The sequence below is a fragment of the Protopterus annectens genome, chromosome 6.part0, assembly GCF_019279795.1.
Source record: "Protopterus annectens isolate FY-2018-M chromosome 6.part0, PAN1.0, whole genome shotgun sequence".
Classification (NCBI taxonomy): Eukaryota; Metazoa; Chordata; order Ceratodontiformes; family Protopteridae; genus Protopterus; species Protopterus annectens.
In genome coordinates this window covers 1,512,630,026-1,512,654,627 of record NC_056737.1, presented here as the reverse complement: position 1 = coordinate 1,512,654,627, position 24,602 = coordinate 1,512,630,026, and the positions used below count along the sequence as shown (strand labels likewise).

At 43.8% G+C, this 24,602-nt stretch overlaps 1 protein-coding gene across 2 annotated transcripts in view; it reads right to left on the bottom strand.

Moving 5' to 3' along the window:
* Positions 1 to 24,602, bottom strand: part of DDX18 (DEAD-box helicase 18) — a 516,018-nt gene that overhangs the window by 80,968 nt on the left and 410,448 nt on the right. For both annotated transcript variants that reach the window (XM_044074977.1, XM_044074978.1), the window contains one exon: positions 11,966 to 12,143. In XM_044074977.1, the coding sequence (XP_043930912.1) occupies positions 11,966 to 12,143 (178 nt within the window). The remainder of the gene's footprint in view (positions 1 to 11,965; positions 12,144 to 24,602) is intronic.

Genomic DNA, 24,602 nt, shown 5'->3' with positions numbered 1-24,602 from the left:
TCCAGACTGATCTGGGGGGACTGGCTGGATTGCTCTTTTGTTTAACAGATTTTCTATTGCCAAAGCTGCCACCTCCCTTTGAGTGGGTGGAACGTCTGAGAGGAGCTTTGGAGATAAGGGACTGGTCAGAAAGGGAATGGAATAACCTCTGGATATTATCCAAAGCACCCAGCGGTCTGGTGTCATGGACTCCCATTGAGCTAGGTGCTTTGAAAAACGCCCTCCCGACTGCCTCCAGAGTGGAGCAGTCTGGCAACCCCTCAGGGCTGCTATGCAAGTCGATCAGAGAATGGTTCCTGTGACCCAAAATTCTTCGGTCCTCCTCTGCCTCTGGGCCGGAGTCCACCTTGGTCCCACTCTGCCTCTAGGGTCAAAAGAGTCCGGAGAGTCCCGGAAATGCTGAGACTTCTGGAACCACAACTTCTTTTGCCCTTGCTGATTCCTGGAAAAGGACCTTTGAGGGTTAGAGAAGCAGATCCCGACAGCGTCTTCCCGTCCTTCTCACTCTGGACTAGCATATCTCGGATGGTCCTCCCGAACAGGGTCAAACCATCAAAAGGGGCATTCGCGAAGAACGCCTCGAAAGGTTCCGAAAAATCGCAAAGCTGGAGCTAGGTGTGACACCTCATGGCAATGCCAGACCCAGCCGCCCTAGCGGCTCCCTCGGAGGCATGAGAGAGTAGGCACATGGACATGTTTAGTCACCGAATTAAGAGTGGCCATACGTGCAGAGAATGAGCGGTTATCCTCGGCTGAAATGGACTCCGGGGGAGACTCGGCGTACTCTTTCACTAGGTTGTGCTGAAGTCTGATCAAGTGGGCCATGTAGTTCAGCACCCTTATGGCAAAGGTAGCTGAAGCACATGTCCGCTTTCCAAGTCAATCCATTGCCCTAGACTCCTTGTCTGGAGGATGGACCGAGGAACTCTCCTGAGCCAGTTCCTTTATAGTGGCTGCCGCTACCACCATGGCATCAACTGTGGAAGCCTTACTCCATATTCAGTCTTATTCGTAGGAGGACTCAAAATCTTGTCTGGCCTTTCTTTTATAGGTTCTACAGTGTCCAGCTCCTGACAAGCTCTGGTGGTAATGAGGTCCACCAGAGGATCAGCTGGGGGGGGGGGGGCACCCAAGAGGTAGATGGGCCTGTGTCGATTGCCTCCAGGAATACAGACTCATCTGAGGAAGGCTTTTGGGCGGACCAACCTCCCCTCTGACGGAGGATTTCCATTATGTCTCCAAATCAGACATCTTCAGGAGGTGATCTGGGGCAGCCTTCCCCTTCCTCCAAGTCAGTAACCTCTGTGAGGGACTCGGGGGAGTCCATGTGCCTCCTCTTGCACTTGCATTTGCGAGGCATATCCTTGGTGGCTCTCTGGGGAGGGCTCACAAACAGTTTCATATTCCTCAAGGGGAACCATCTGGGGTGTATCAGACACAGGCTGTCCCTGAGAGGACGGAATGACAGAAGACATACTCAACAGCGAGGGAGCAGGGACTGACTATGAGGAAAGAGAGAGAGGTCTCGATCTTCCTGAGGAACCCTCTCCACAACAGTGAAGGCCGAAGGGGAACCGGCTTCTCTAAAACTAGCAGGATGAGTAACCGTGCCCCTCAGATCCGACGAAGGGGTTGAAGCCGAATCCGGAACAGACGGACCCAGAGGAATTGTATGTCCTGACCATAATGGAGGTGATGACACACTCATCCCCCCAGATCCGATGCCCAAATCATGGCTCCGAGAGCTCTGATCTGACAAAGGATCTGACATACTCCAGGGCATGGCCAGCATCGTGGTTGGAGGAACCATCGGCGCCAACACCCTGACTCCGGGGGTTCTCGGATCCAGGGACTCCAAAACCCGAGGATGAATAAGAGAAGGAGCTATCGGGGAAAACATCGGACCCAAACTACCTGCTCTGGCGGGAGGGAGAGCCAGCAACACTCCCATCTGCAACTGAGTGCATAAACCTTCTCAACATCTGGTCCATGTCAGCCTCCGAGAGGCTTCTTGTTGATCTGGAGGACGCCACCGACACCGGCCATGAGGGCCGATGGGAGGATGACCTCGAAGCAGACTGAACCTCCACCTCCGGCTCCAGAGAAAATCTAGGGGATCACAGCAGAGGGGAAGACGGCTTAGGAGTCTTGTCCGGGGTAGTGACCACTTTAACAGGAGGACCCGAAAGATCTGATGGATCCGCTGATCTCTTACGACCCCTATCTTTGTCTCTCGCTCTCTCTTTTACTCTGTCTCTCTCCCTATGCTTGTCCTTCCTGGCTTCCTTGTCACCCTGATTAGAAATGGGAGTGCGAGTCCTGGACAGGGGAGGAGGACCTGAACCTGATATGGCCACAGCCGTGGCAGCAGAGGAGGAGGAAGAAGGAGTTTCTGCCAGGAGAAGCCCAGCCAAAATTAACTTGGTCCCGCAGGGCTCGTGGATTAAAGGCTGCACATATTTTGCAGCCTGAAGAAAGGTGGAGAACCCCCAAACACACAACACACATTGTGTGGCCATCAGCCAGGGACAACTTATGGCCACACTCGGTGCATTCGGAGAAAGTCAGTTTTTGAGGGTCTGACATCTCAACCCCCACAACAACAAATAAGGCTAACTAAAGCCCTACCTACAAACACATACATACAGCAAAGGCAGGAAAGGGATGCTTACACTAACTAAAAAACACACAGTTTTACTTTTTTTTTTTTTTTTGAACGGAAAACCCGGAGGGGGAGGAAGAAAGGGAAAGGTAAACACTACCCATACACACTAAACTAACTTTTGAACAGTTAAAGAAGGAAAACCCTACTCTACCTGCCTGGAGCTCAGAGATCACATCTTGGCGAAGCCACGGCAAACAAGTTCTGAGGGTTGGAAGGAGGTTGCAGTGTAGTATGGGTAAGGGGGAGGAGCTTGAAGCTCGGATCTTAGCTTGGAAAGCTGCCGGGTCGGATCAGAAACCCGCAGGTTGATGATCAAATGAAGTTAACTACTTCAGATCAGTTATTTCCTGTAACTTGGGTGGATAGGCATGTTTTATGTCCAGAGATGCCATGAAACCCTAAGGTAGGAGCAGAGGAAAAAGGGACTAGAGAGTAAGCATTCTGAATGAAGGGACCTTTAAGAACGTGTTGAGGTGAGAAGTCCAAAATTAGCCTCCAGAGGCTACCCTTTCTGGGCACCAAGAACATCCATGAATTGAATCCTTTCCCCTTGGAAATGGCAGGGACTTTTTGAATGAAAGTCTGGGAAGAGATGTAGCTGATCGGGGGGGGGGGGTTTGAGGGGCACCCCGACAGGTGGGAATGGATAGCCAGACCATAAAATATCAGTTTCTTATGAATGAAAAGACCCAGTTGTCCCTGGTAATGCCTTCCCACACCCTAAGAGCTTTTAATAGGTGGGGGGGGGGGGACAGAAGCAGGGTAGCAGACTCCCTGCTCAGTCAGGAATGTGCTGCTTTTGTTGGAGGGTTCTGAGAAGCCCTGGTTCTCTGAGGTCTCTTTCCTCCCCTATAAGACTTACTGCTCTGGTGCTGGGAGTGGCTATGGACAAAGACAGGCTTTGAAGGGAAGCTCCTATGGATACTTGGCACTGGTGAAACTAGATGATTTAACTCCCTTAGTTCCTTAGTCTTTTCTTGTAGGGACTTGAAAAGTGACGCAGCAGCAGGGCCAAACAGAGAAAAGTTATTAATGAGGAAATCCATCAGTTTGGATTTGAAAACATCCTGAAGTGGTTGCAATTTGAGCCAGGAAAACCTCAGCACAGACCCTGTTGCAGCTGCCATGGCACAGGCCTCAGCAGCATCATAGCTGCATTTTATGGAATGCTTGGCTACTTAAAAGGAGACTCCCAAATGGGACAAGGCTAAGGTTTTTCCCTCCGACTCCGGGAGGTCTGAGATGGCAGCAGTCAGTAGCCTGTGACATTAATTCTAAAAAATATTTAGTCATGCGAGTCTGGTAATTTATAGCGCTAAAAGCTAACATTGCTGAAGTGTAGGTCTTTTTACCTAATTCTTCCACGGTTCTACTTTCCTTGTCTGAAGGCAACAGGGAGGTAGAAAGGAGCATCCTGGAGGGCTGTCAGTAGCAACCAAGATAACTGCTGGGTTTGGCTGTAGGACATTTGAAAAGGAAATTACAGTCAAGGACTTTACAAAAGCGATCAGGCTTCTTAGGGGCTGGGGCTTGAAAGTCTGGATTTTGAGATGCATTGTTAAATACATCCAAAAAGGCTGGATCAACAGGTGGAACTGTACAAGAACAAGCCATCCATTTGTAGCAATTGGTAGTACATTTTTGTACATCTGAAATTTGGGTGGTATCCCATTTGAAGTGCTCCCCCATTTTCAAAATGGGTTTCCCAAAGGAAATTTCCTCCATGGGAGACTCCACGCCTACGGACTCCTCTTCTGGTGAAACATATTATAAAGGAGAAGGTATACTGGTTGAGTAATCTAAAGGATTCCACTTCTTCAGAAGAAGAATCCTCTGATGATTCAGGATCCTTAACTCTTTTCTTGGAGGACTGAGGGCCTGGGGAAGGAGGAAGCACTGTTGAAGTCTGTTTAAGGGCCATAAAAGCCCGGAAAAGGTTTTGGGAAAAGGCCTTCCATTCAGAAGGGGCCTCTTTAGAAGCGGATAAATGTTTTTATTTTTTGCTCTTTCTTAGATGGAGACACTATTTTGTGAAGAGTAGGAGGACCAGATGTTGGCCTGCTGTCAGCAAACTCCCTAGGGTCCTCAACACATTGAAGTATTGGTTCTCCCTCAATGTCCAAGTCAGATTTCTACTCAACCTTTTGTGATGTGCTCATGGCTGAAGGCAAGCCAAACACAGAAATGGGTTAGGCCTGTGACTCCGAGTTAGAGATCAGACATATCTCCAGGTCAATGAGCACCTCAGGAAGGATACAGGATGGCAGAGGTGCAGCCAAAAGCATAGGTCTAGCTTTTTTGGCCTTATGTTTCAGTGGCTCAGTACTAGACCTCAGGGGCACACTCCATATGTTTAGTTAAAAGTTTCAAATGTTGGTTTTCTGAATACAAAGCTGATGAATTAAGCCTGCTTCTAAGAGTCTTTGGAACAAATGACTAGCAAATACTACATGACCTATCGTTGTGGTTGGGGCCTAGGCAGAAGAGACACTGGGTATGGCTGTCCTTGTGGAATTTGTTTTCCACACTGGCACTTACCCTTCCTGGATGACATTAAAAGGAAAAAAGAAAAAATTCCCCAATGGGATACTTATCTGAGAAAATGACAAAGAAGCTAGAAAATGCAAGACCAACGTTCGGCAGCTGGCTTTCTGACTGGCAACAGAAAAGTTCGGAGGATGGTACATCCGTTCTATGGCCTACATACGAATGCAGCCTATGCCAGATGTACCACGTACCCTAAAGTGGTGAAAAGTCTTTCGTATACTGGCCAACGTCGAGGTGCCATCTGGTGGGGATATCCCTCAAGTGAAGAATACTGCAGCAAGTGAATAGAAGGACATCATCAGTACTTGAAACCAAATTGTTCTTAACCAATGGGTGAAGTGTTAAGTTCTGCTTTTTCCTCCATCGATTATGTAATCTGGCTTGGAATAGACAAATTCAGTACAGGTTTACGCTTCAATCACTACTCCCCTCCTCCTCCTGCCATTGTATGGAGAAGGGCAGCATATCTTTCACAAGATGTGACTAAGAGACCTCCCAAATCAAACTCCAAAGGCAAGAGATGCACCTTATGGTGTCTGAAGGCATGATCCCTTCACCTGGCATAGAAGCTGCTGAAAAGTGTTATGCCCTTCACTATGGCTCAGTGACTGAGTGCCTCCTTCACAGAGGGAACAAATTTGTGCCCTACCATACACCTGTCAGACTAAATTAAAAATAGCTCCTGAAGAAAATGTCCCTCAAAGATGTGTTGCAACTTGAACAACTGTTTATAACTCTAAGTGGTTGACATGAAGTCCCAATGTGTCAGGGTAAGAGCTTCCCTAGAACCATGAAGAAGCTAAAATGAGCCTCAGCAGTAATGCACATCCTCAGGACCTCCATCAGAAGCAGGAGGGAGAGATTCAACTTCACATTAAACACTGCTCTCCACACCCAAGCCTGCTGACAAGGATGTAATACCAGGACAAGGTCTGAGCTTGTGGCTACTGTGTGGCCACCAACACCAACCTCTAACAGTTCACAGTAACACTTGCACACTGATGAATATGAAAGGTGCAATGAAAATCAGTTTCAATACAGACCTAAAAATCATAGACAGTTCAAAGAGTGGATGATTCTCTTGCTCCTTAACAAGACTGCAGAGGCCCTGACCTTCTGCTCCTTCTCTGCAGGCCAAACTGATTGAAACTATGAGAATCCAGCTCAGCCACAATGAATACAATCTTCTGAGACAGAATCAAGTTGAAGGTCACCGTCAAAAACTGCAAAAGTGGGTGCTGTCCAATCCAAAAGTGCTATCAGAGAATTAACTGATAAGGCCACCAGAAATCAGATATCCAGGTAGAGGACAAAGTCTTTTGCCTCCAAGGCTTCTTTCACCATGGCAAGCATCTAGGGGAATGCTTTGGGTGGAGGCAGGTATCTGCACTCAAGTTGCTATCCCACAAAAACAAGGATCAAAGAAATCTCTTGCAAAGAACTCAGGGACCCCATACGACTTATCTGCTTAAACCATTCTTCTTCAATGTAAACATCTGATATGCAAACAGTGGGGTCTACACTATATGCTCAGAGAGACTTTTCTTCGAACATATAATCATCAACACCTAAAGAGCGAATGGCCACATCCGCGATTTTTTTCCTTGGGAAAAATTTCAGTTGGCCGTTATTGGGAATTGCCCTTTTCCCTTTTCCCAACATAGAGCAATCTCTGAGCTGTTATACTTAGTTAGGGGGTGTGTGGGGCACAGCCCCCCACGTCTGGGGGTGTGGAGGCGAAACCCCCCCACTTGATTAGTGTTTTTTGTGTACGTCCCCGTGAATTATTTCACAAGGAAAAAATTTGTGGACATGGCCATTCACACTTTAGAGCGTTTGCTCTTTAGGTGTCGATGATTATATGTTCGAAGAAAAGTCTCTTCGAGCATATAATATAGACCCCAAACAGTGGACCGTCAAATATTGCAGTTACCTTTTTAACAACTAACCATAACAATTTCCCACGTTATTTAAACATTTAAAAAAATTCTAACCAGAATGTCACTTTCATTTCTTTATACCCTTTCAAAATGTTTGTCTTTTTGCCAGCCCATAAATTTAAAATTCTACTGTTTTGCATATATCAAGAACATGATACATGTATGTGATTTACTAGAATACACTTCCAAAGTACACTGTACTGATCTGTTTGAGTGTACTAACTTTATATTTCCCATTGTAAAAATGTATTCTTATATTCTGAGTGCAGACTCCTGAGCTGAGCCTGAAACTGGTCCACCTTCGTCAGTGTCATATTCTGCTATGCAAACAAACAAATGACATTTGCCTCAACAAGGAGATGTGATCCCATTTTTACCATATCAGCTAACCTGCAAAGGGCCCTCCTTAGTGCCTATAAAATTACATACAGAGCACATGGGTGTCAAAAGGAAGTGATGTACTCCTGCAGCTCCTGTGACTAATGTTTGGGTGCCTTTCTCATTTTATGATATTTTTCCCCCCGTAGGTAATGAAGCAGAACAAAAGAGGAAGACAACGCTGGAAAAAAATAGACCCCCAAGGTGGTTAAATTCATTCAAATCCTGTAACAACCCCGTCAAAAGCTGCTACTGCCAACTTGGAGTTTACTACTCAAGTATGGAATGGAAGAGAGCAAGGCCTTTCTCCTGTATCACACAAACTCAACTCGCTCACTTCACTCTACATAAGAAACCCCCCCCTCCCCAATTTCACACACACACACACACACACACACACACACACACACACACACACACACACACACACACACACACACACACACACACAGTTATTAGTTAGTAAGCTTGCAGATGATACCAAGATTCAATCAGCAGCTGACTCGGATAATGATCACTTTACGGGGTTATCTGCAGACCTTGTATTAGTGGCTGTTGAATAAACACAGAATTTAAAGCCAGAAAAACGTGTTACATTTTGGTCGTAACAATCCAAGTTTCCCACATACACTGGATCATGTTATTTTAAGTAGTGAGAATAATGCTACGGATCTAGCTTTAGTAGCTGACAACTTGGATTGTGATAATCTCTTATAAGTAACAAAGAATTGTTGTGCTGTTATTGGGGACATTCTACACAGCGTCACCAACTGTGACAAGGCAGTCTTACTCCCTTGTTTAAGGAGGTCTGTTGTAAGATCTCACATAGAATACTGCGCAGCCACCTGCATTTACAACTGGTGAGAAATGTTTATGTTGAAAACATTTTAAAATTTTACACTAAACAGAACATCTAAACAACAGAAACAGACAGGAATAATCGTCACTGTACTCTATTCAATATTGGTTGGTTACATTGGACATAAACACATTAATGATGTGGCGCTAATGCCTACTTTAGGTTTGGAACATGGACAGCATGTCAGGGTACTAGAAATACACTTATTTTTTTGAGAATATGACAATTTGTAACATGGCGAATAGTTCCTTCCATCGTGGGGCTGGTAAATTGCAAAATTAACTGCCTTTTAAGAAATAAAAAGGCTTTCAGGGTCTTGATAAGTTGAAGGCTGACACAGGTAAATGGTTCAATCACAGTTCTTGGTGCTCCTTAACAAGAGGAAAACTCTTAAGGTTTCTGCAGAAGCTTAGTTTGTGGCCCACTGACCACACCACACCCACATCCAGGAGAATTCAGTATGTCATTGGGAGGCAGGAAGAAAACCGCATTACCTGAAGAACACCCATACAAAGAAAGTTCAAGCACACTCTGCACAGAAGACACTCCAGTTGAGAACCAGACTAGAAAACCACTTGCTGTGAGGTGAAAATGCTACCCACAGCACCACTGTGCCACACAAGGTGGTCAACACCTACATTCTTTTCTGAGATGTCATCTTCCAGGTCCTGGGAAGCTTATCCAAAATGGATTTCATCCTACAGAGAGACACCTGTAATGGCCTGGCTTAGCCTGAAAGAGGAGTCCTAAACTATGCCATCCAGCACAGGTACACAGTTTAGCTTGCTGCTGTCAACAACACAGATGAAGTTACAGTGGGTTGTGTAAGAGCGGTCACTGAATGCTTTCACAAGACTTTTCTCCAGAGAAACTATGACCATAGAATTGGCAGGCTTCAACAACTGTTCCAGACTTGCTCACAAGGGGCACCTGGTAAAAGGATAACATGAGAAGTCGTTAATGACTTAAGGTGCAGTGTGGTACAAAAGAGCATCCTCTTGCTCACTGTTTTTAAAGACAGTCTCCATATCAGTTAGCAAGACAGAAGAGTGCTGTTATTTCTGGGAGCTGTACTGAAAACTGCAGACCACAGAGGAATCTCTCCTGAGCAACTTAGTGCAGATTCCCCCCACTCTGGTGGGTATTCATAAACAGCACCAGCCTTTTAAGAAGTAGAGTAGGCTGACCCTGGATGCTTCCAAGCTACATACATCCTTCAGAATAAGTTTCACACAAGTTACATCATAAGGTTCCTCATTTCTTTCTCCATATACCAGTTCAAATATTTCTGAGGTGACAGATGAAGGACAAAGATCCACTTTATAATGGAATTCAACAGTGTAAAGATGGTCTCCAAAAGAGAAGGTCAGCTCTAGGCAAGATGTGGACAGGACTCCTCACTCTTACCTGTCATTGATAGAAGGACCTCAAGATTCACAGAATCTTCTTCCCAGGAGAAAAGTGAAGAGAAGGATGACACTACCCTACCCGTAGCTCCAGTAGGGTGTGGTCTGAGCTTGCATTATGCACAAAATAAGTAAGGTCAAACACAGGATGAGTAATATTCCAAACATTCAATGCAGAACATGCACAAGGTGTTTCTTGCGAGTCCTGCAAGTGACCTAATATAGACAGAAAACATTATGCTCATTGAGGGAGACATCACTAGACAAAGGGTTTATGCACGTAAAATATTTTGGCCATCCCTGTGGTTCAGTCTGGCATCTGAGGATACAAAGATGACTTTAACCCATAGACAGCAAACCTTCAACTAGTGGGGGGTGATACTGAAGGCCAGAGATGGATAATCTTTAGAGTTCAATAACTGAACCTTCACTGGAGAACTCGAGGGATCCCTTAGCGTAATCTGACTGAAAGCAGTCAACCTGAAGTCAGTGTCACTATCCAAAGGTACCTATCGGGGTACTTCTGATTTTCTTATAGTCAGACAGTGATGGAATCAAGCAAGTCCCCAATTCCTTCCTAGTCAAACAGCTCATGGTAAAAAAAAAAAAGTGAAAAGCGGCTGCCTCAGACAATGTAAAACAGAGGCTACCAATCAGTGACTGGCCTCCTAAACCCTTACCTTTTCCTATCTGTCATTTACCTAGGAATATCACGGGGATACTCCTAGCTAGTCCCTGTACCTGCAACCCTCCTGAAGAGCTGTGATGAAAGCCTCAACTTTCTCAAATTTTCTCCTGTGGGTGACTGGAACAAGGTGGTAGCACCTGTGACTGTGTACAGATGTTAGCCACCTCTCCCGGACAGTACAGACAGTGCTGGTTTGTGTCCGATAATCACAGGGCACAAATGATTTCCACATTCTACTCATCAAATGTAGAACTTTACAGAAACATCCATTATGACGGACTCAAAGCAGGAAAAACTGGGAATTGCAGGGAATGTCTTCCTGGCCTGATCCATAACATCACAAGGTATACCTGGAAAGACATGCATATTCTCAAATGTGAAAGGTAGAAAATTCTGAAACTCTGGGACACCAATTCAAGAAATCCCAATGAATACCTACAACATAGGACCTTCAGTGTCAAAAGACAAGGTATGAAAGCTGCCATGCCGTCCAAGTCATTATGCCTACTACTGCACAACAGAATCTGGCCTCCCACTACCTCTACAGTTATCCTTCTGGGAGCAACGACTATTACTTGTCACTCTGACTCACAGAATTTGCTTCCAGCTACTTGGATGAGCCTCTCCCCACATCACCTGAAGGTAATGTGACCAGGCAGATCTAGACAAGGGCTGACCTTTCAAAGAGAAAGGAAACATGGCAGCAGGGTAGAAGACCACAGAAAAACAGCAGACTTTGTAATTCAAAAAAGGAGCAAGGCTTGGATTTTTCCTGTCCCAGCCTTGTGCTGTCCCCCCCCCCCCCTTAAGCAGCCCTCCTAATTACACAAATTTACTGGTAGCAAGGAAGGATAGAGTTTAGAGAAGCATCATGTGGGATTGTTATAATGTTATGGACATTCAGCAATAGTCCTTTTTTGCACAAGAGCATAGACACTTTCCTGTAACTACAAAGAGGAGATATGGGCAGTGAGAAGAATGAAGTGGGGACTGTGGTTGTGAACGTGTCACTTAGCAGAGGTGCAGGGGACATAGCCACAAACAAAGACAATCAAGACTTGACAAATGAGGACAAGATTCTTAATGTTACACTCTGCATTTAGAACAGTTTCACTGGTCGACTAAAGTCAGAAATCACTAGAAATTCAAAATATCTTGTAGTCCACTGTTCAACCACTAGTGTAAAAACGTAAAGGTCTTATGCTTTTGGTGAAGTTCATAATATATTACTAAACAGAACTAAGCAAGCAGTAAGTGATTTGTAAAAATGTAGTGTACTACTCATAACTACACAAATCAATCATGTCATTATTTTTCTTGGTTAAAAAAAAAATAAAGTTAACTTGCCAAATGCCAGAAAATATCTACTGCTAACAAACCACAGTTCAGAAATGCATAAAAAACACAGAAATGTCAGTTTTGTAACTCAAACGTGAAGCCATTACACAGAGTATTCATTTTATCACAGTATGAAAAGGATACTGAGATCAACATATGGTGGTACCCTGAAGCCAAATGAAAGAGCAACTTTTGGCAAATCCAACGTATTAACGTTGTAGATATCCTTCAGCGAGTGGGAGTCATAAGCACGGATATAAGCTTTGTAGGCCTCCTGTGCAGATTTGTGTAAGTAGTAATTCTTTTCAATCAACTTCTCAAACTGTTGACAACATGAAAGAAGCAAGAAATGTAACTTTAGACAACACTTAGCTTTAAGAGAATAAACAGTTCAGGCAAATGCAAGCTACAGAGCTATACTGAAGAGAAATTACACCAAGTCTTCCTGCAGTTAAATCCTATTAGCTGTAGCTTTACAAGTACAGACTTTCTGAAACTGCTGCAGTTTTAAGCAAGTTTCAGTATCCTGTGTACACTACTCAGCTGGAAACATTTTTATACGGTGGAACACAATGCTTCCAATCAGATACTGTCTCCCAATAGTCCAGAACAGCAATTAATAGCAAAGACAATTGCTTCAGAATTACACAAACTACTTCATTTTAATCTCATGATACAGGGTTTCTGAAAAGAAACAATCCAATGGAAATGTAAAACACAAAGTGAGGCTCAACACGACATTCGAAGCAGACCATTAAACTCTCTATTCCAAAGAAGTCACAATACAGTAAGCGCTTTCACGTCTCAAACGACGCTTCATCAGACTTCAAACCTAAATGTTAAAAACTGTTTAAATACCACTTGTAGATCAGCCAACCTTAAAACATGGACATCAATTAATAATCTCATTAACAGTTTAAAGCTACAAGTACAAAAATGTTACCAACTTACAAAAAACATATTTGTGATTTCTAAAATGTCTCCTACAGCTTGCATAACTTACGTAATATTAAAATATAAGCATATACAAATCTTATGAATTATAGAAAAAATCTATTTAAAAACTATCTGAAAATATATAAATATTTATATTTCAATACGACAGATCAAATAAATATATAGGTGCATGACCAGGATATTAATGTGAAAATGCACGGTCTGCTAGAAAGGGCTTAATAGAGACCTTCTCGTTCAGACCGGGACCTTTGTCAGCTTGGAGTCTAATGATCCATTTACCCTCTTGTTTTTCAGTGTGGTTTTTAATATTTCCTAGTCTCTCTGTCCTATGCACCGTCTCTAGTACTACAAAGACAAATTTGTGTGTAATGTCAGCTTGTACAGCAGGTTTTACAAGTGCATTGGTTTCATCCATTTTATTTATTGCGTATATATGTTCTCTCACGTGCTCCCCAAGGGTCCTATTTGTTTTGCCTACATAAAAACATTTACATTTTCCACACATTGCTAAGTAAACTAAATTCCTAGATTTGCAGTCACTATACTGACAGACAGTGTATCGTCTATTGGTATCTGGATGTATAAACACATTGCTGCTAGCCATATATGTACTTTGGTTGCAGTTATTTCATGGAAAAATCCCTTCCCTCACAGAATTAATTTGTTTCTTCTTATTATTTTCTTCATAACAAAGTAGTTTCTTTAAGGACTTAGTGTTCTTGTAACACATCTTTGGTTTTTCACCTACTATATATTTTATTTTATCATCTAGTACTACGATATTCCAGTTCTTATTAATTATCTGCAGGATTTTCTTGTTGTTATTGGTATAAGGGATGGTTACTCTGTGTATAGCTCGTTGGGATGTCTTATTGGATCTTGTGGTAGGTGCTATGTTATCCCTCAATTAATGGTTTTCCTGCCTCCAATCTATCAAATTCTTGTATGGCTTCTAAACCTCGTGGATGTAAGCCTCTATCATAATAATTCAGTGGAAACATGAGTGGGTTACAAATATTATGATGGCATTTCCTACTATTCCTAAAATTGAACTTCAGTACACTGGCTCCCCGGCCTCTTTTTAAAAGGTCAAAATCTGTTAAAACGAAGGACCAATGTTTTCCTTTCTGTAAAAAAGTAAGGGAACAGAGGCACTATGACAAATGCGTGACTGCTATGTGGCCACAATGGCAAAACAAAATCCTAGATGAAACTTCAGCCAGAGGACAAGGTCTACTGTAAGGACATTTTTTTCATACTCCAAAGTACAGTGTCACTGCTACTGGTAAACAGACCGGGGTGTGAAGAATGGCATAATCAAAGAAAAGTATAGTTGTGCAAAAAAGTACAGTTTTGTACCTACCATAAATGTAGATGTTTGAGTGGTTATACTGCTGCAGTCATCACACTTGGGTTATCCTGTCGTCAGCTGGTCCCGCAGTCGGCCGAATCCCAAAGTCCTGGTCCGGCGTCGGTTGTTGTCGCCTCTTCCCTGATGTCAGTGCAACAGGGGTATAAAAGAGATAGCCGATGCCATTTTCTTCAGTTTTTCTTGCCCCAGATGTCAGGTGCCCCCAACTAGGAAGGCAATACAATAGCTATGCAACAATACCTTAGTAGATAAACAATAGTAATAGCTGTTAGCAAATACACCATATAGACATACATCCAATTGATTGATGTACATGGAGTTGTAACTAGCACCCTGGTATGTAGAGGGGATGGAGGGAGGGTAACCTGGACTGCAGCAGTATAACCACTCGAACATCTACATTTATGGTAGGTACAAAACTGCACTATGTTCATCGTGCTATACTGCTGCAGTCATCACACTTGGGTAGAATCTCAAAGCTATGGAAGGGTGGCTGGTACTAAACTGGGTTAGGTGATGCTAGGATGCCATGCAGAACTGCAGTGGCAAAACCAGCTCTGGTTTTTGAGTATAATGGAAGGTGGTAGTGCTTGGTAAAGGTGTACACTGAACTCCAAGTAGCTGCCTCCAGAATGTCTTTGGTTGGAACCCCTCTGAGAAAGGCTGCTGAGGTTGCAGTAGCCCTGGTAGAATGGGATCTAATATTGACAGGCACTGCCTTTTCGTGATGCGAGCAGCAAAAGCGGATGCAATGTGCTATCCATTTGGAGATGGTCTGTTTTGAAATAGCCTTTCCTTGTGAACCTGCAGCATATGATACAAAGAGTTGGTCAGTTTTTCTGAAAATCTTTGTCTTATCTAAATAGTAACGTAGCTGTCTGTGAATGTCCAAAGAGTGAAGGAGCCTTTCTCCTTTATTCTGTGGGTTAGGATAAAAGGTGGGTAAATGAATGGTCTGATTCAAAGCTACACTGGATACTACCTTGGGCATGAAGGTAGGGTTAAGTTCGTAAAGAGACTCTGTCCTGATGGAAAATGATGAAAGGTTCCACTGCCATAAGTGCCTGTAGTTCTGAGACCCTGCGTGCTGAGGTAATAGCCAGTAACAAGGCTGTTTTCCAGGACAAGTATTGTAGTTCTGCTGAGAAGGCTGGTTCGAAAGGAGGCAGTGTTAACTTTTCTAAAATGAAGTTCAGGTCCCAAGTTGGTGTTGGTGGTTTTCTGGGGGGTCTTATATTCTTAGCCCCTCTGAGAAACTGCCTAAGTAAAGGGTGTGAGAAAATTGGAAGATCCGTATTATATTGAGCTGAAATGGCTGAAGCATGGATCTTAATGGAGGAGAAGGAAAGGCCTTTGTGTAGCATCTCAGTTAGGTATTGCAGTATATGAGGAATGTTTGGTATCCAGGGATTTTGACCTTTAGCCTGGTGCCATGCACAAAACCTTTTCTATTTGTCTGAGCAAGTCTTCCTGGTGCTGGGCCTCCTGGCCTCCAAAATGACATTCAGGACATCCTTTGAGAAAAGTGTTGATTGATAATTTAAGGAATTCTCCATGCAGCTAAATTTAAAGTTCTGAGCTGGCTGTGACGGGTTTGAGAGTTTTTCTGAGTCAACAGCAGTGGGAATTGAGGCAAGATCCATGGAGGGCTGTGAGCCAAATTCCTTAGTAATGGGTACCAGTGCTGGCGTGGCCAGTCTGGAGCAATGAGGATCATTTGTGGTCTCTCTGATCTGACCACTTTGGTCAATAGAGGTAGTGGAGGGATGGCATAGACTGTCAGCGTTGTCCAACTGAATGATACAGCGTCCACTTTCCAGGCTAGGGAGTGATAAGTCCTTGTGCAGAATTTTTGTAATTGGCAATTGTTGGGGGAGGCAAATAGATCTATGTCTGGACATCCCCATCTTTGAGTTATCATTGAAAATACTTGTGGGTGTAGTCTCCACTCGTGAGGGTCTGCCATATTTCTGCTTAATTCGTCTGCCAATGTGTTTTCCTTTTCTGGTAGGAATTGTGCTTGTAGTTGTACTTGGTAGGTCAATGCTGTGTTCCATAAGATCATAGCCTGCCTGCATAAAGGGTAGTAGTGTGTTTCTCCCTGTTTGTTTATGTACCACATAACTGTGGTGTTGTCTGTCCTTATTAGAAGTTGTCCTGGATGCAAGAGGTCCTTGAAGGCTGTCAGTGCATTTTGCACAGCTAGCATCTCTTTTTGGTTGATGTGAAGATGCAATTGTTTTGCAGACCTTTTGCCCTGTATGCACTGTCCTGCCATGTGTGCTCCCCAGGCGTAGTCTGAAAAATCTGTTGTCATGGTTTGGTTTGCTGGAGGTAAGACGAAAGGAAGACCCTTGTTTATTTGACATGCTTGAGCCCACCATAGGAACTCTTTTTGAAGGCAGGGAATGATAGGTATACCTGTTTTGAGGCTGTGCCTGTGTTGAGACCATACACTTTTCAGGTACCATTGTAGTTTTCTCATATGCAGCTTTGCATATGGGATTAGTTGAATGCATGATGCCATGAACCCCAATGCCTGCAGGATTTTCCTTGCAGTGAGCTGTATTGAGTCAATTGTTTTTGTTTGTCTGGCGTGAGGTAAGCCATCTGGGCCATTGTATTTAAGCTGGCACCCAGGAATATTATCTGTTGCGAGGGTATTAGTTTTGACTTCTTTTTGTTTACTGTGTACCCTAGGCAACTGAGCAGCTATGTTACAAAAGCCAGATGCTGTAATAGAATGTCCTTGCTGTCTGCTTGGATCAGGCAGTCGTGCAGATATGGATAAATTTGTATTCCTCATTGTCTGCAATATGCAATTACTGATGCCAGGCATTTCGTAAATACTCTGGGCGCAGTAGATAAGCCAAAGGGCAATGCAGAGAATTGATCATGCGTTGTACCTGCCAAAAATCTGAGGTATCTTCTGCAATCTGGTCTGATGGGGACATGCAGGTATGCCTCTTTGAGGTCCAATGTTACCAGCCAAGACTCCTTGCCCAGCATAGGAAGGAGCTGCTGTATTGTGAGCATTTTGAATTTGGGTACCTCCAGGTATGTGTTCAGAATTGAGAGGTCTAAGATGGGCCTCCAGGCTTTGTCCTTTCTTGGGACTAGAAATAGTCTTGAGTAAAAACCTTGACCCTGCTCCTTTGTAGGTACCTTTTAAATTGCTTTCATATCCATGAGAGCTGAAATTTGCATTTGAGCCTCTGCCCATTGGTTTGGAAGCAGATTTGGCACGCCTCTCATCCGTGGTAAAGTGAGGAAATGAAATCTGTAGACTCGGGTAATAATGTCCAGAATCCATTTGTCCTTTGTTATGATGCACCAATTTTGTGGAAAAAGAGCCAGTTTTCCTCCCAAAGGTGCTGCCAGGGCAATTTTGCTTAGCAGGCGAAGAGGGAAGTCATTGTGTTTGCTTCCTGAAGGGTTGAGATCTTTCGTCTCCACCTCTATGAGTTGTTGTATGCCATTGTCTAAGGCCTGAAAGAACCTTGTGGCTGGCCTCTGCCCCTTGGGTGCCTGTACCTACCTCTTTGGGGTCTGTTTGATGCAGGAAAGGACCAGTTTTTTGATGGCCAGTTTCTGCTGAAACGCGGAGATTGTACCTGTAAAAAATCTTTTAACTGTTTGCATAGATTTTGCCTTTTCTTCCATTTTCTTTAAAACTTCCTCTGCTTTGACACCAAATAACACATCTTTCTGCAATGGAGCATCCAATAACTTTGCTTTGACATGTTCTGGTAAGGCTTGTTCTTTAAGCCAAGCATGCCTATGTATTACAAACCCTGTGACAGCTGCTCTACATGAGGCTTCCAATGAATCAAAACCACACTGTAAGGTATGCTTTCCCACCTGTTCTGCTGCATGCAGTATATCCTGCATCTCTTTAAAATCAAGTTGATCTGTCTGAGGGATCAGTTTCTGCTTTAACTGTGTAATCAAATACTGCTGGTATTTTAGCATGTGGAATTGGCAGTTTAATGCCCTCATGGCCAAAGTGGCAGACATATACACTTTCTTTCCCCATCTTTCTAATGCTGGCCTTAACCCCTTTGGGACCCTGGGAAATGGTCTCAGGGTCTGCAGTAGGGCTTTCGTATAGAAACTTATGAGTATCAGGAATTCGGTAGTATCTGTCTGGTTTAGCTGGTGCTGGAGGTAAGGAATCTGGGTTTAAACTGGATTCAGAGAAAACATCATCCAAAATGTCTAAAACTGGAGGAATTGCCAGGGGTCTATGCTGTGGAAGAAGAAGAAACTCACGGAGTCTTTTCTTGGAGTCAGAGTAATCTTGGCCTTCCCAGTGGAAGTGTTCCCTCATGGTGTGTAAAGTTTCCCCAAAAGAGTAGTCTTCAGGGGGGGGGAGACAGAGGGAATGGACTCTTCAGCATCTGAGTCTTCATAAGGAGGGAAGGAGTAATCCTGGTCGTCAGAGTTGCCTGAGGAAATGGATGCTTGGTCAGAGGAAGGATAATCTTCCTCCAGTCTAGGTCTTTTGTCAGGTGGGGGTTGGGATCCCCTGATAAGGGTAATTAAATCCTCAGCTATCTTAAGCATCTGTTTTTTAGGCATAGGGGCCTGTGGGGGGTGTGTGGCCCTGGTTTTCTAACTTTCAAGGGGGCTTTGAGTTTAGCATAAGGCTTGGCAGAGATAGTAGTCTGTTTGAAAACACCTTCAGAGACCGAAGGCCTATCCAAAAATTCCGGATCCCCGTCGGGGCTGGCATCCGAGGAGTGAGGAGGAACCGGTTCCTAAGGCCCAACTGCTTCGGTTTGGGAGGCCGTCAGAATTTCTGAATTTGTGGTAGTCAGGGGCTGCGAAGGCGCCTCGCTGAAAACCGGAGAACCGGCATCAGGCCTTGCTGAGGCCTCGGCATCTGTTCTTGCCCTTGGCTGCCGGTCCTTATCTTTGCATTTTTTAATCATTGCTGATGTCGGTTGCTCTGACGGCATGCTATAGTTAAATTTTCTGCCAAAATAATGCTGGGCGAATTCTGCCCGACGCTTAATTGTACGCTTGTTGAACCTAGCACAAAAGTGACAACCAGAGACGTCGTGGTCTGGGCCTAGGCAAGGAATACAATAAGAATGAAAATCCTTATGAGGTATTTGCTTCCCACAAGAAATACAATTATTAACTTTGTCTGACATCGGTCTGAGGCAAGAAAAGTTTCCCCAACGGGGTACTTAGCTTTTGAGAAGACTTCGGGCTGAAACTCTATTCGAAAATTTCAGGAGCTGGCCGACCGGCACTTGCGAACTGCTTCTGCTTCGGGCACCGCACAGCAATTAAGACTGAAGAAAATGGAGTTGGCTGTCTCTTTTATACCCCTGTCGCACTGATGTCAGGGAAGAGGCGACGACAACCGACGCCGGACCAGGAATTTGGGATTCGGCCGACTGCGGGACCGCCTGACGACAAGATAACCCAAGTGTGATGACTGCAGCAGTATAGCATGATGAACATCTTGGCAAAACAGCATATGTCCTTGCTGATCACTGTTGCAGTATTCCAATGAGTGACTCCCAATGCTTATCAACTGGAAAAAGATGGGTGGACCAGTGGCAGGGGAGCTGTCAATCAATCCAAATATCTCAGCTCTAGCTGCAAGTGTGCACAGATGATCAAGTGGGCTGCCTCTAAAATAGCTCTGAAATCAGTTCCTTCATATAAGACTCCAGATGAAGAAACTGTTTTTGTGGAACAGGCCTTAACAGGAGAGGATAAGGACTTATGATTGGGACAACAAAAAGGATACTGATTTAGAAATCCAGTTAGCAGTTGCTTGCTTGGAGATAGGCTTGCCCAACAACTTAGTATCCTGATCAGTCTTCCTAATGTCTTTAGTCTTATCCAAATAGAATCTAAGTTGTCTGTGCACATCCAAGGAATGCAGAAATTCTTGCTCTCTCTTTCCTACCCCTCAAAACAAGGGTGAAAGTACGTAGATTGATATTCTGCTTGAAACAACTCATTAGCTACTTTAGGCATGAAAAAGAAATAACCTTAAGAAACTTCCTACTCTTGTGAAAAGGAAGGAATGGAGAAAAGGCCAATAGGGTTTTAAGCTCAGAAACCCTTCTGGTCAAACTAAGACTACTATGAAAATGGTTTCCAAGTATAAAACTTTACAGATGCAGAAGCTGCTGGTTCAAAAAAGTAGCACAGTAAGCTTTTCCAAGACAAAATTAAGATCTCAAGGTAAGCAGACAGCCCTCCTAGGTGGATTCAAATGAAGGATGCCCTTGTAAAACTATTTTACCACAGTTCTAGAAAGCAGGGGTGGGATCAAAGGCATACATACAGAAATGGCAGATAAGCGTGCCTTGATAGAACAGGTTAGACCAGCTCTCAACAGTTCACATAAGTAAGAAATGTAAAGTGGAAATCCCAGTTTGTATGGGATTCTCTGGTTTTATAATACCAGACAGAAAATCTTTTCCACTTGGAGATTTCCTTGCCTACTAGAGAACCTGAAGCACATCCTCAGGAAACTGGTGTCTGAAAGAGATTAGAAGTCCATCACCCACAGTGTCAGACTGAGGGCTAGCAAATTGGGATGAAGCAGAGAACCCTTTTTCTGTGTGAGCAAATCCACCCAAAGATGCAACTTGTGATGATAACCCCTGTTCAGATAATGAAGGGGTACTGGTGCTGTCTGGGGCCAAAGGGAGTCACCAGTAAGAATGTTTTGGTCTGAACTTTGAATCTTTAACAGAATCTTTGAGATCAGAGACAGAGAAGTGATGGCATAAGGGAACTCCCCCTCCCATGAAAAAAAAAACATCCTGTAGGCCTCATGACAAGGAATCCTGGGGCAAAGCATCCTGAGGCATTTGTTGTGAGTGGAGACAAATAGATCTATCTGGGGAATATCCCATTTGAGGGTTAGAGCCAGGAAGACCTCTCTATTTAACATCTATTTGTGAAGGTCATCCAGGGACCTGATTAAAGAATCCGGAAGAATGTTGCCTTGGGAAGGAATGTAGTAAACTGCTTCTAGACAGATTTTTTACAGTTTGGTCCCAAGCCAGTCTGCAAAGTTGGTAGGACTTTGTCTCCCCCAACCCCCGTTTACATACCACATGACTGTTGTGTTGTCTGTGAAAATCCTGAAGGGTCCTGGATTCCAGGAGTGAGAAAACAACAGCACAGCCTAAATGAATGCCTTAATTTCTTTCACATTGATGTGTTCCTTTGTTTGATGGTCCATTGAACCTGAACTGCTAAGGAGCCAGTCCAGACAACCAAAGCTACATCCCATGCATGTGTGTGCAGTTTGTCAATGGGAACAGTAGGTTTGAATGGGAGTCCCGGATTCAGCTATGTCAGACAAATCCACAGATATAACTCTCTAGAAAAGGAAGAAGTGGAATCAAGAGTCCAGTGGATGATAATGCTGCGACATGGGAGACTTTAGTTACCACTACATCATTCTTATGAGAAGTCTTGCACAACGAATCATGGGGATGAAAGCTGCCATTAACCCTAGAGTTCTCAGAAGTTCCCTTGTAGGACATGATGGATGGAGAAAGGAAGGACTAGAAATGCAAGGACAGTGTCTGCATTTTCTCTTGTGGGAGAAAGGCTCACATGAGATGTCTCTCCAGATTGCAACCTAGAAAAACTAGATTCGTATAGTGGTCAATTTAAAACTTTTTAGAATGATCATGAAGCCCAAACTCTGTAAAGGAGAGATGAGGCATTTCAACTGCACTAACAGGCCATCCCAAAAGGCTGCCTGTATAAAAAGATCACAGAGATATAGGAATATCTAAATTCCCCAAGTCCTGCAAAAGGTGATAGCAGGAGCTAAGGAACTTGTGAAAACCCTGGGGGCTACATAAAACTGAAAGGGTAAAGCAGCTAAGTGTGATGAACAAGCTGAGAAACTGATGAACATCCTGTAAAAAGGGTGAATGGGAATACGAAGGTGAGCATCCTTCAGAGGATACCAGAGATGTTTTGGTATAAGGCTAAAGGGGAGAATAGTTTGCAGGGAAAGCATTTTGAAAGAATGTACCTCCAGAAAGATAATAAGGTGAGACAAGTCCAGAATGGATCTCCAACCTCCTCCTTTTCTGGGTACCAGGAAAAGTCTGGATAAAAGCAAAGCCTTCTCCTAAATGCTGTGGTGACAATGATTTTATGGTGCATCGCTTGAGAAGACCCAGCAAATGTGTGGAAGACGGTAAATTGGTCAGACAGAGGAGGAGGAATGCCTCTGAAGGCCTAAGTTTCCTTCCAAGTCTTTCTGTAGCTTTGCTGAATGATCGAAAGGATCCAGTTGTCTCAGTGATAAGTTGCTAAATTGGAAATGTAGAGGTTAGTCTTTTTAACAATGGAAGGGGTGGACTGGGGGAGTCAGAAAGTACCTAGGCTGTCTAGAAAGGAAGCTTTCCCTACATTTGGAATTTCTAGTAGGTTTGTCCTGAAAATCTTCTCTTGGGCAACTTCCTGCCTGTCTGAACTGATTTAGGATCTCTACGAGAAAAGAAAGTGGGCTTAGCTGAGTAGTTCATTTGATATCTGGAAACAGAGGTTAGGAAGATTGGTTTGAAATCTTGCATTATTTTACCTTCCTCTTGAAAAGATTTGAAAAGTCCTACAGCAGCAGGCCCAGACAGAAATCCCTGTTAACAGGGGATCTGGGACACCCCCCCCCCCCAGTCCCATCTATTTACCTCATTCTACCTAATAGACTCCCTCTGCACTTGTTTTTAGTCATTTTTAATTTAATTGCATTTTTTTAAACTGTTTGGTCTAACCTTGTTACATACTCAAGTGTGCTACCTTGCACTGCATTTGAATTGTTTTTACAGCTGTTTTAGCTACTTTTCTGAATAAACAAAAAAAAATCTAAGCCCGTTTCCTACCTTTCCTGTAACTACTGTAGTCCAGATTCAGATTTGTTGTATCCAGGACTGTATGTAAGCTTCTGAGCCCCCAAACTTTCTGTGTTGGAGGGAAGCCTTCTGGCCTATCAGTGGCAGTGGTAAGCACTAGGTAACCTATCTACCACATAAGGAGTGGTTCTGGCCCAGAAGTTGTAGTTATTGGCCGTTTGGGCAGTTTTTCCATCTCTCTCAACTTTCTGATTTAAAAGCCCTCATTTGCACTTGTTTCCCCCCTTTCCTGTAACTAGTTTAGTCCAGATACAGATTCTTAGTTTTAGCACTTTAATTTGCTTATTCGTGATCAGCACTTGCTCAGAACTTGTAAGCCCTAAATAACATACTAATTACTACAGCACTCAACACTCCTCATTACCTAGAGAAACACAGTTTTGGTACTTACTTTCCTCATTTGCTTAGAGAAAAACAGCTATTGTACTCACTTTCCTCACTTATCTAGAGGAAAATAGTTTTTTATTCAGACATGTCCAAGGGTCAGCTCCCAGTGTTCTCTCCTGTCTATCTGATGAATCTGGGCATCTTGGGGCAATGTAGAAATTGCCTCATGTACACAGACAACCCTCTCCTCCTACCACCCAACACTGCAACCTGTGAGAGATGCACTTATCTAGTCAAACTGGAGGTGAAGCTCTCTCCAACCAAGACTGAACTTGACAGTCAAGAGGAGAAGGTAAACACTTGCACCACACCACACTCATCACATAGTATCCCTAAATCTACACCACCAAAATCCACAAATAGAAACACAAAAACATTCACGGAGGCTCTCAATAATAATCTGCTCAAGCAACAGAGACCTCCAAAGCAGAAATGCAAGCAACCTCCACCCCCAACACAACCCAAATGACACATAGCCCACGGACTCAGTGTGTCACTCAACCACAGCCAATAAGGCAAAAAGTACAGTTTTGTACCTACCATAAATGTAGATGTCCGAACAGGAATGCATCTGCAGTCCTTACAAATGGGTTGTCCTGTCGTCAGGCAGCCCTTCGGTCGGCCGGATTCCAAAGTCTGGGTCTGGCCTCAGCTGGTGTCGCACTTCACCCGACGTCATAGCTGCAGTTCTTCGGGTATAAAGGCATCAGCCGACGCCATTTTCCTCAGTGTTTCTTGCCCCAGATGCCAGTTGCCCTCTTGGATAGCTAAATTTTGGATAAATGCCAATGTTTCCAAATAGTAGAAGGCAAACACAAAAAATAAGCATGTATGTACATATATACAAACAAATACACCATAAGAGATCCCCCCCCAGCTAGCTATTAGATGGGCAAATACCCTAGGAATACCACAGAGGGAAGGAGGGTGGGTAATCCTGACTGCAGATGCATTCCTGTTCGACATCTACATTTATGGTAGGTACAAAACTGTACTATGTCCTTCAAGGATGCATCTGCAGTCCTTACAAATGGGTAGAATACCATAGCCAAACTAGGGGAGGAGGAAGAAGAAATTATGGTGTAGTTAGGATCCCTTGCAAAACAGCAGTGGCAAACCCTGCTCAGGATCTAGAGTATAAAGGTAAGTT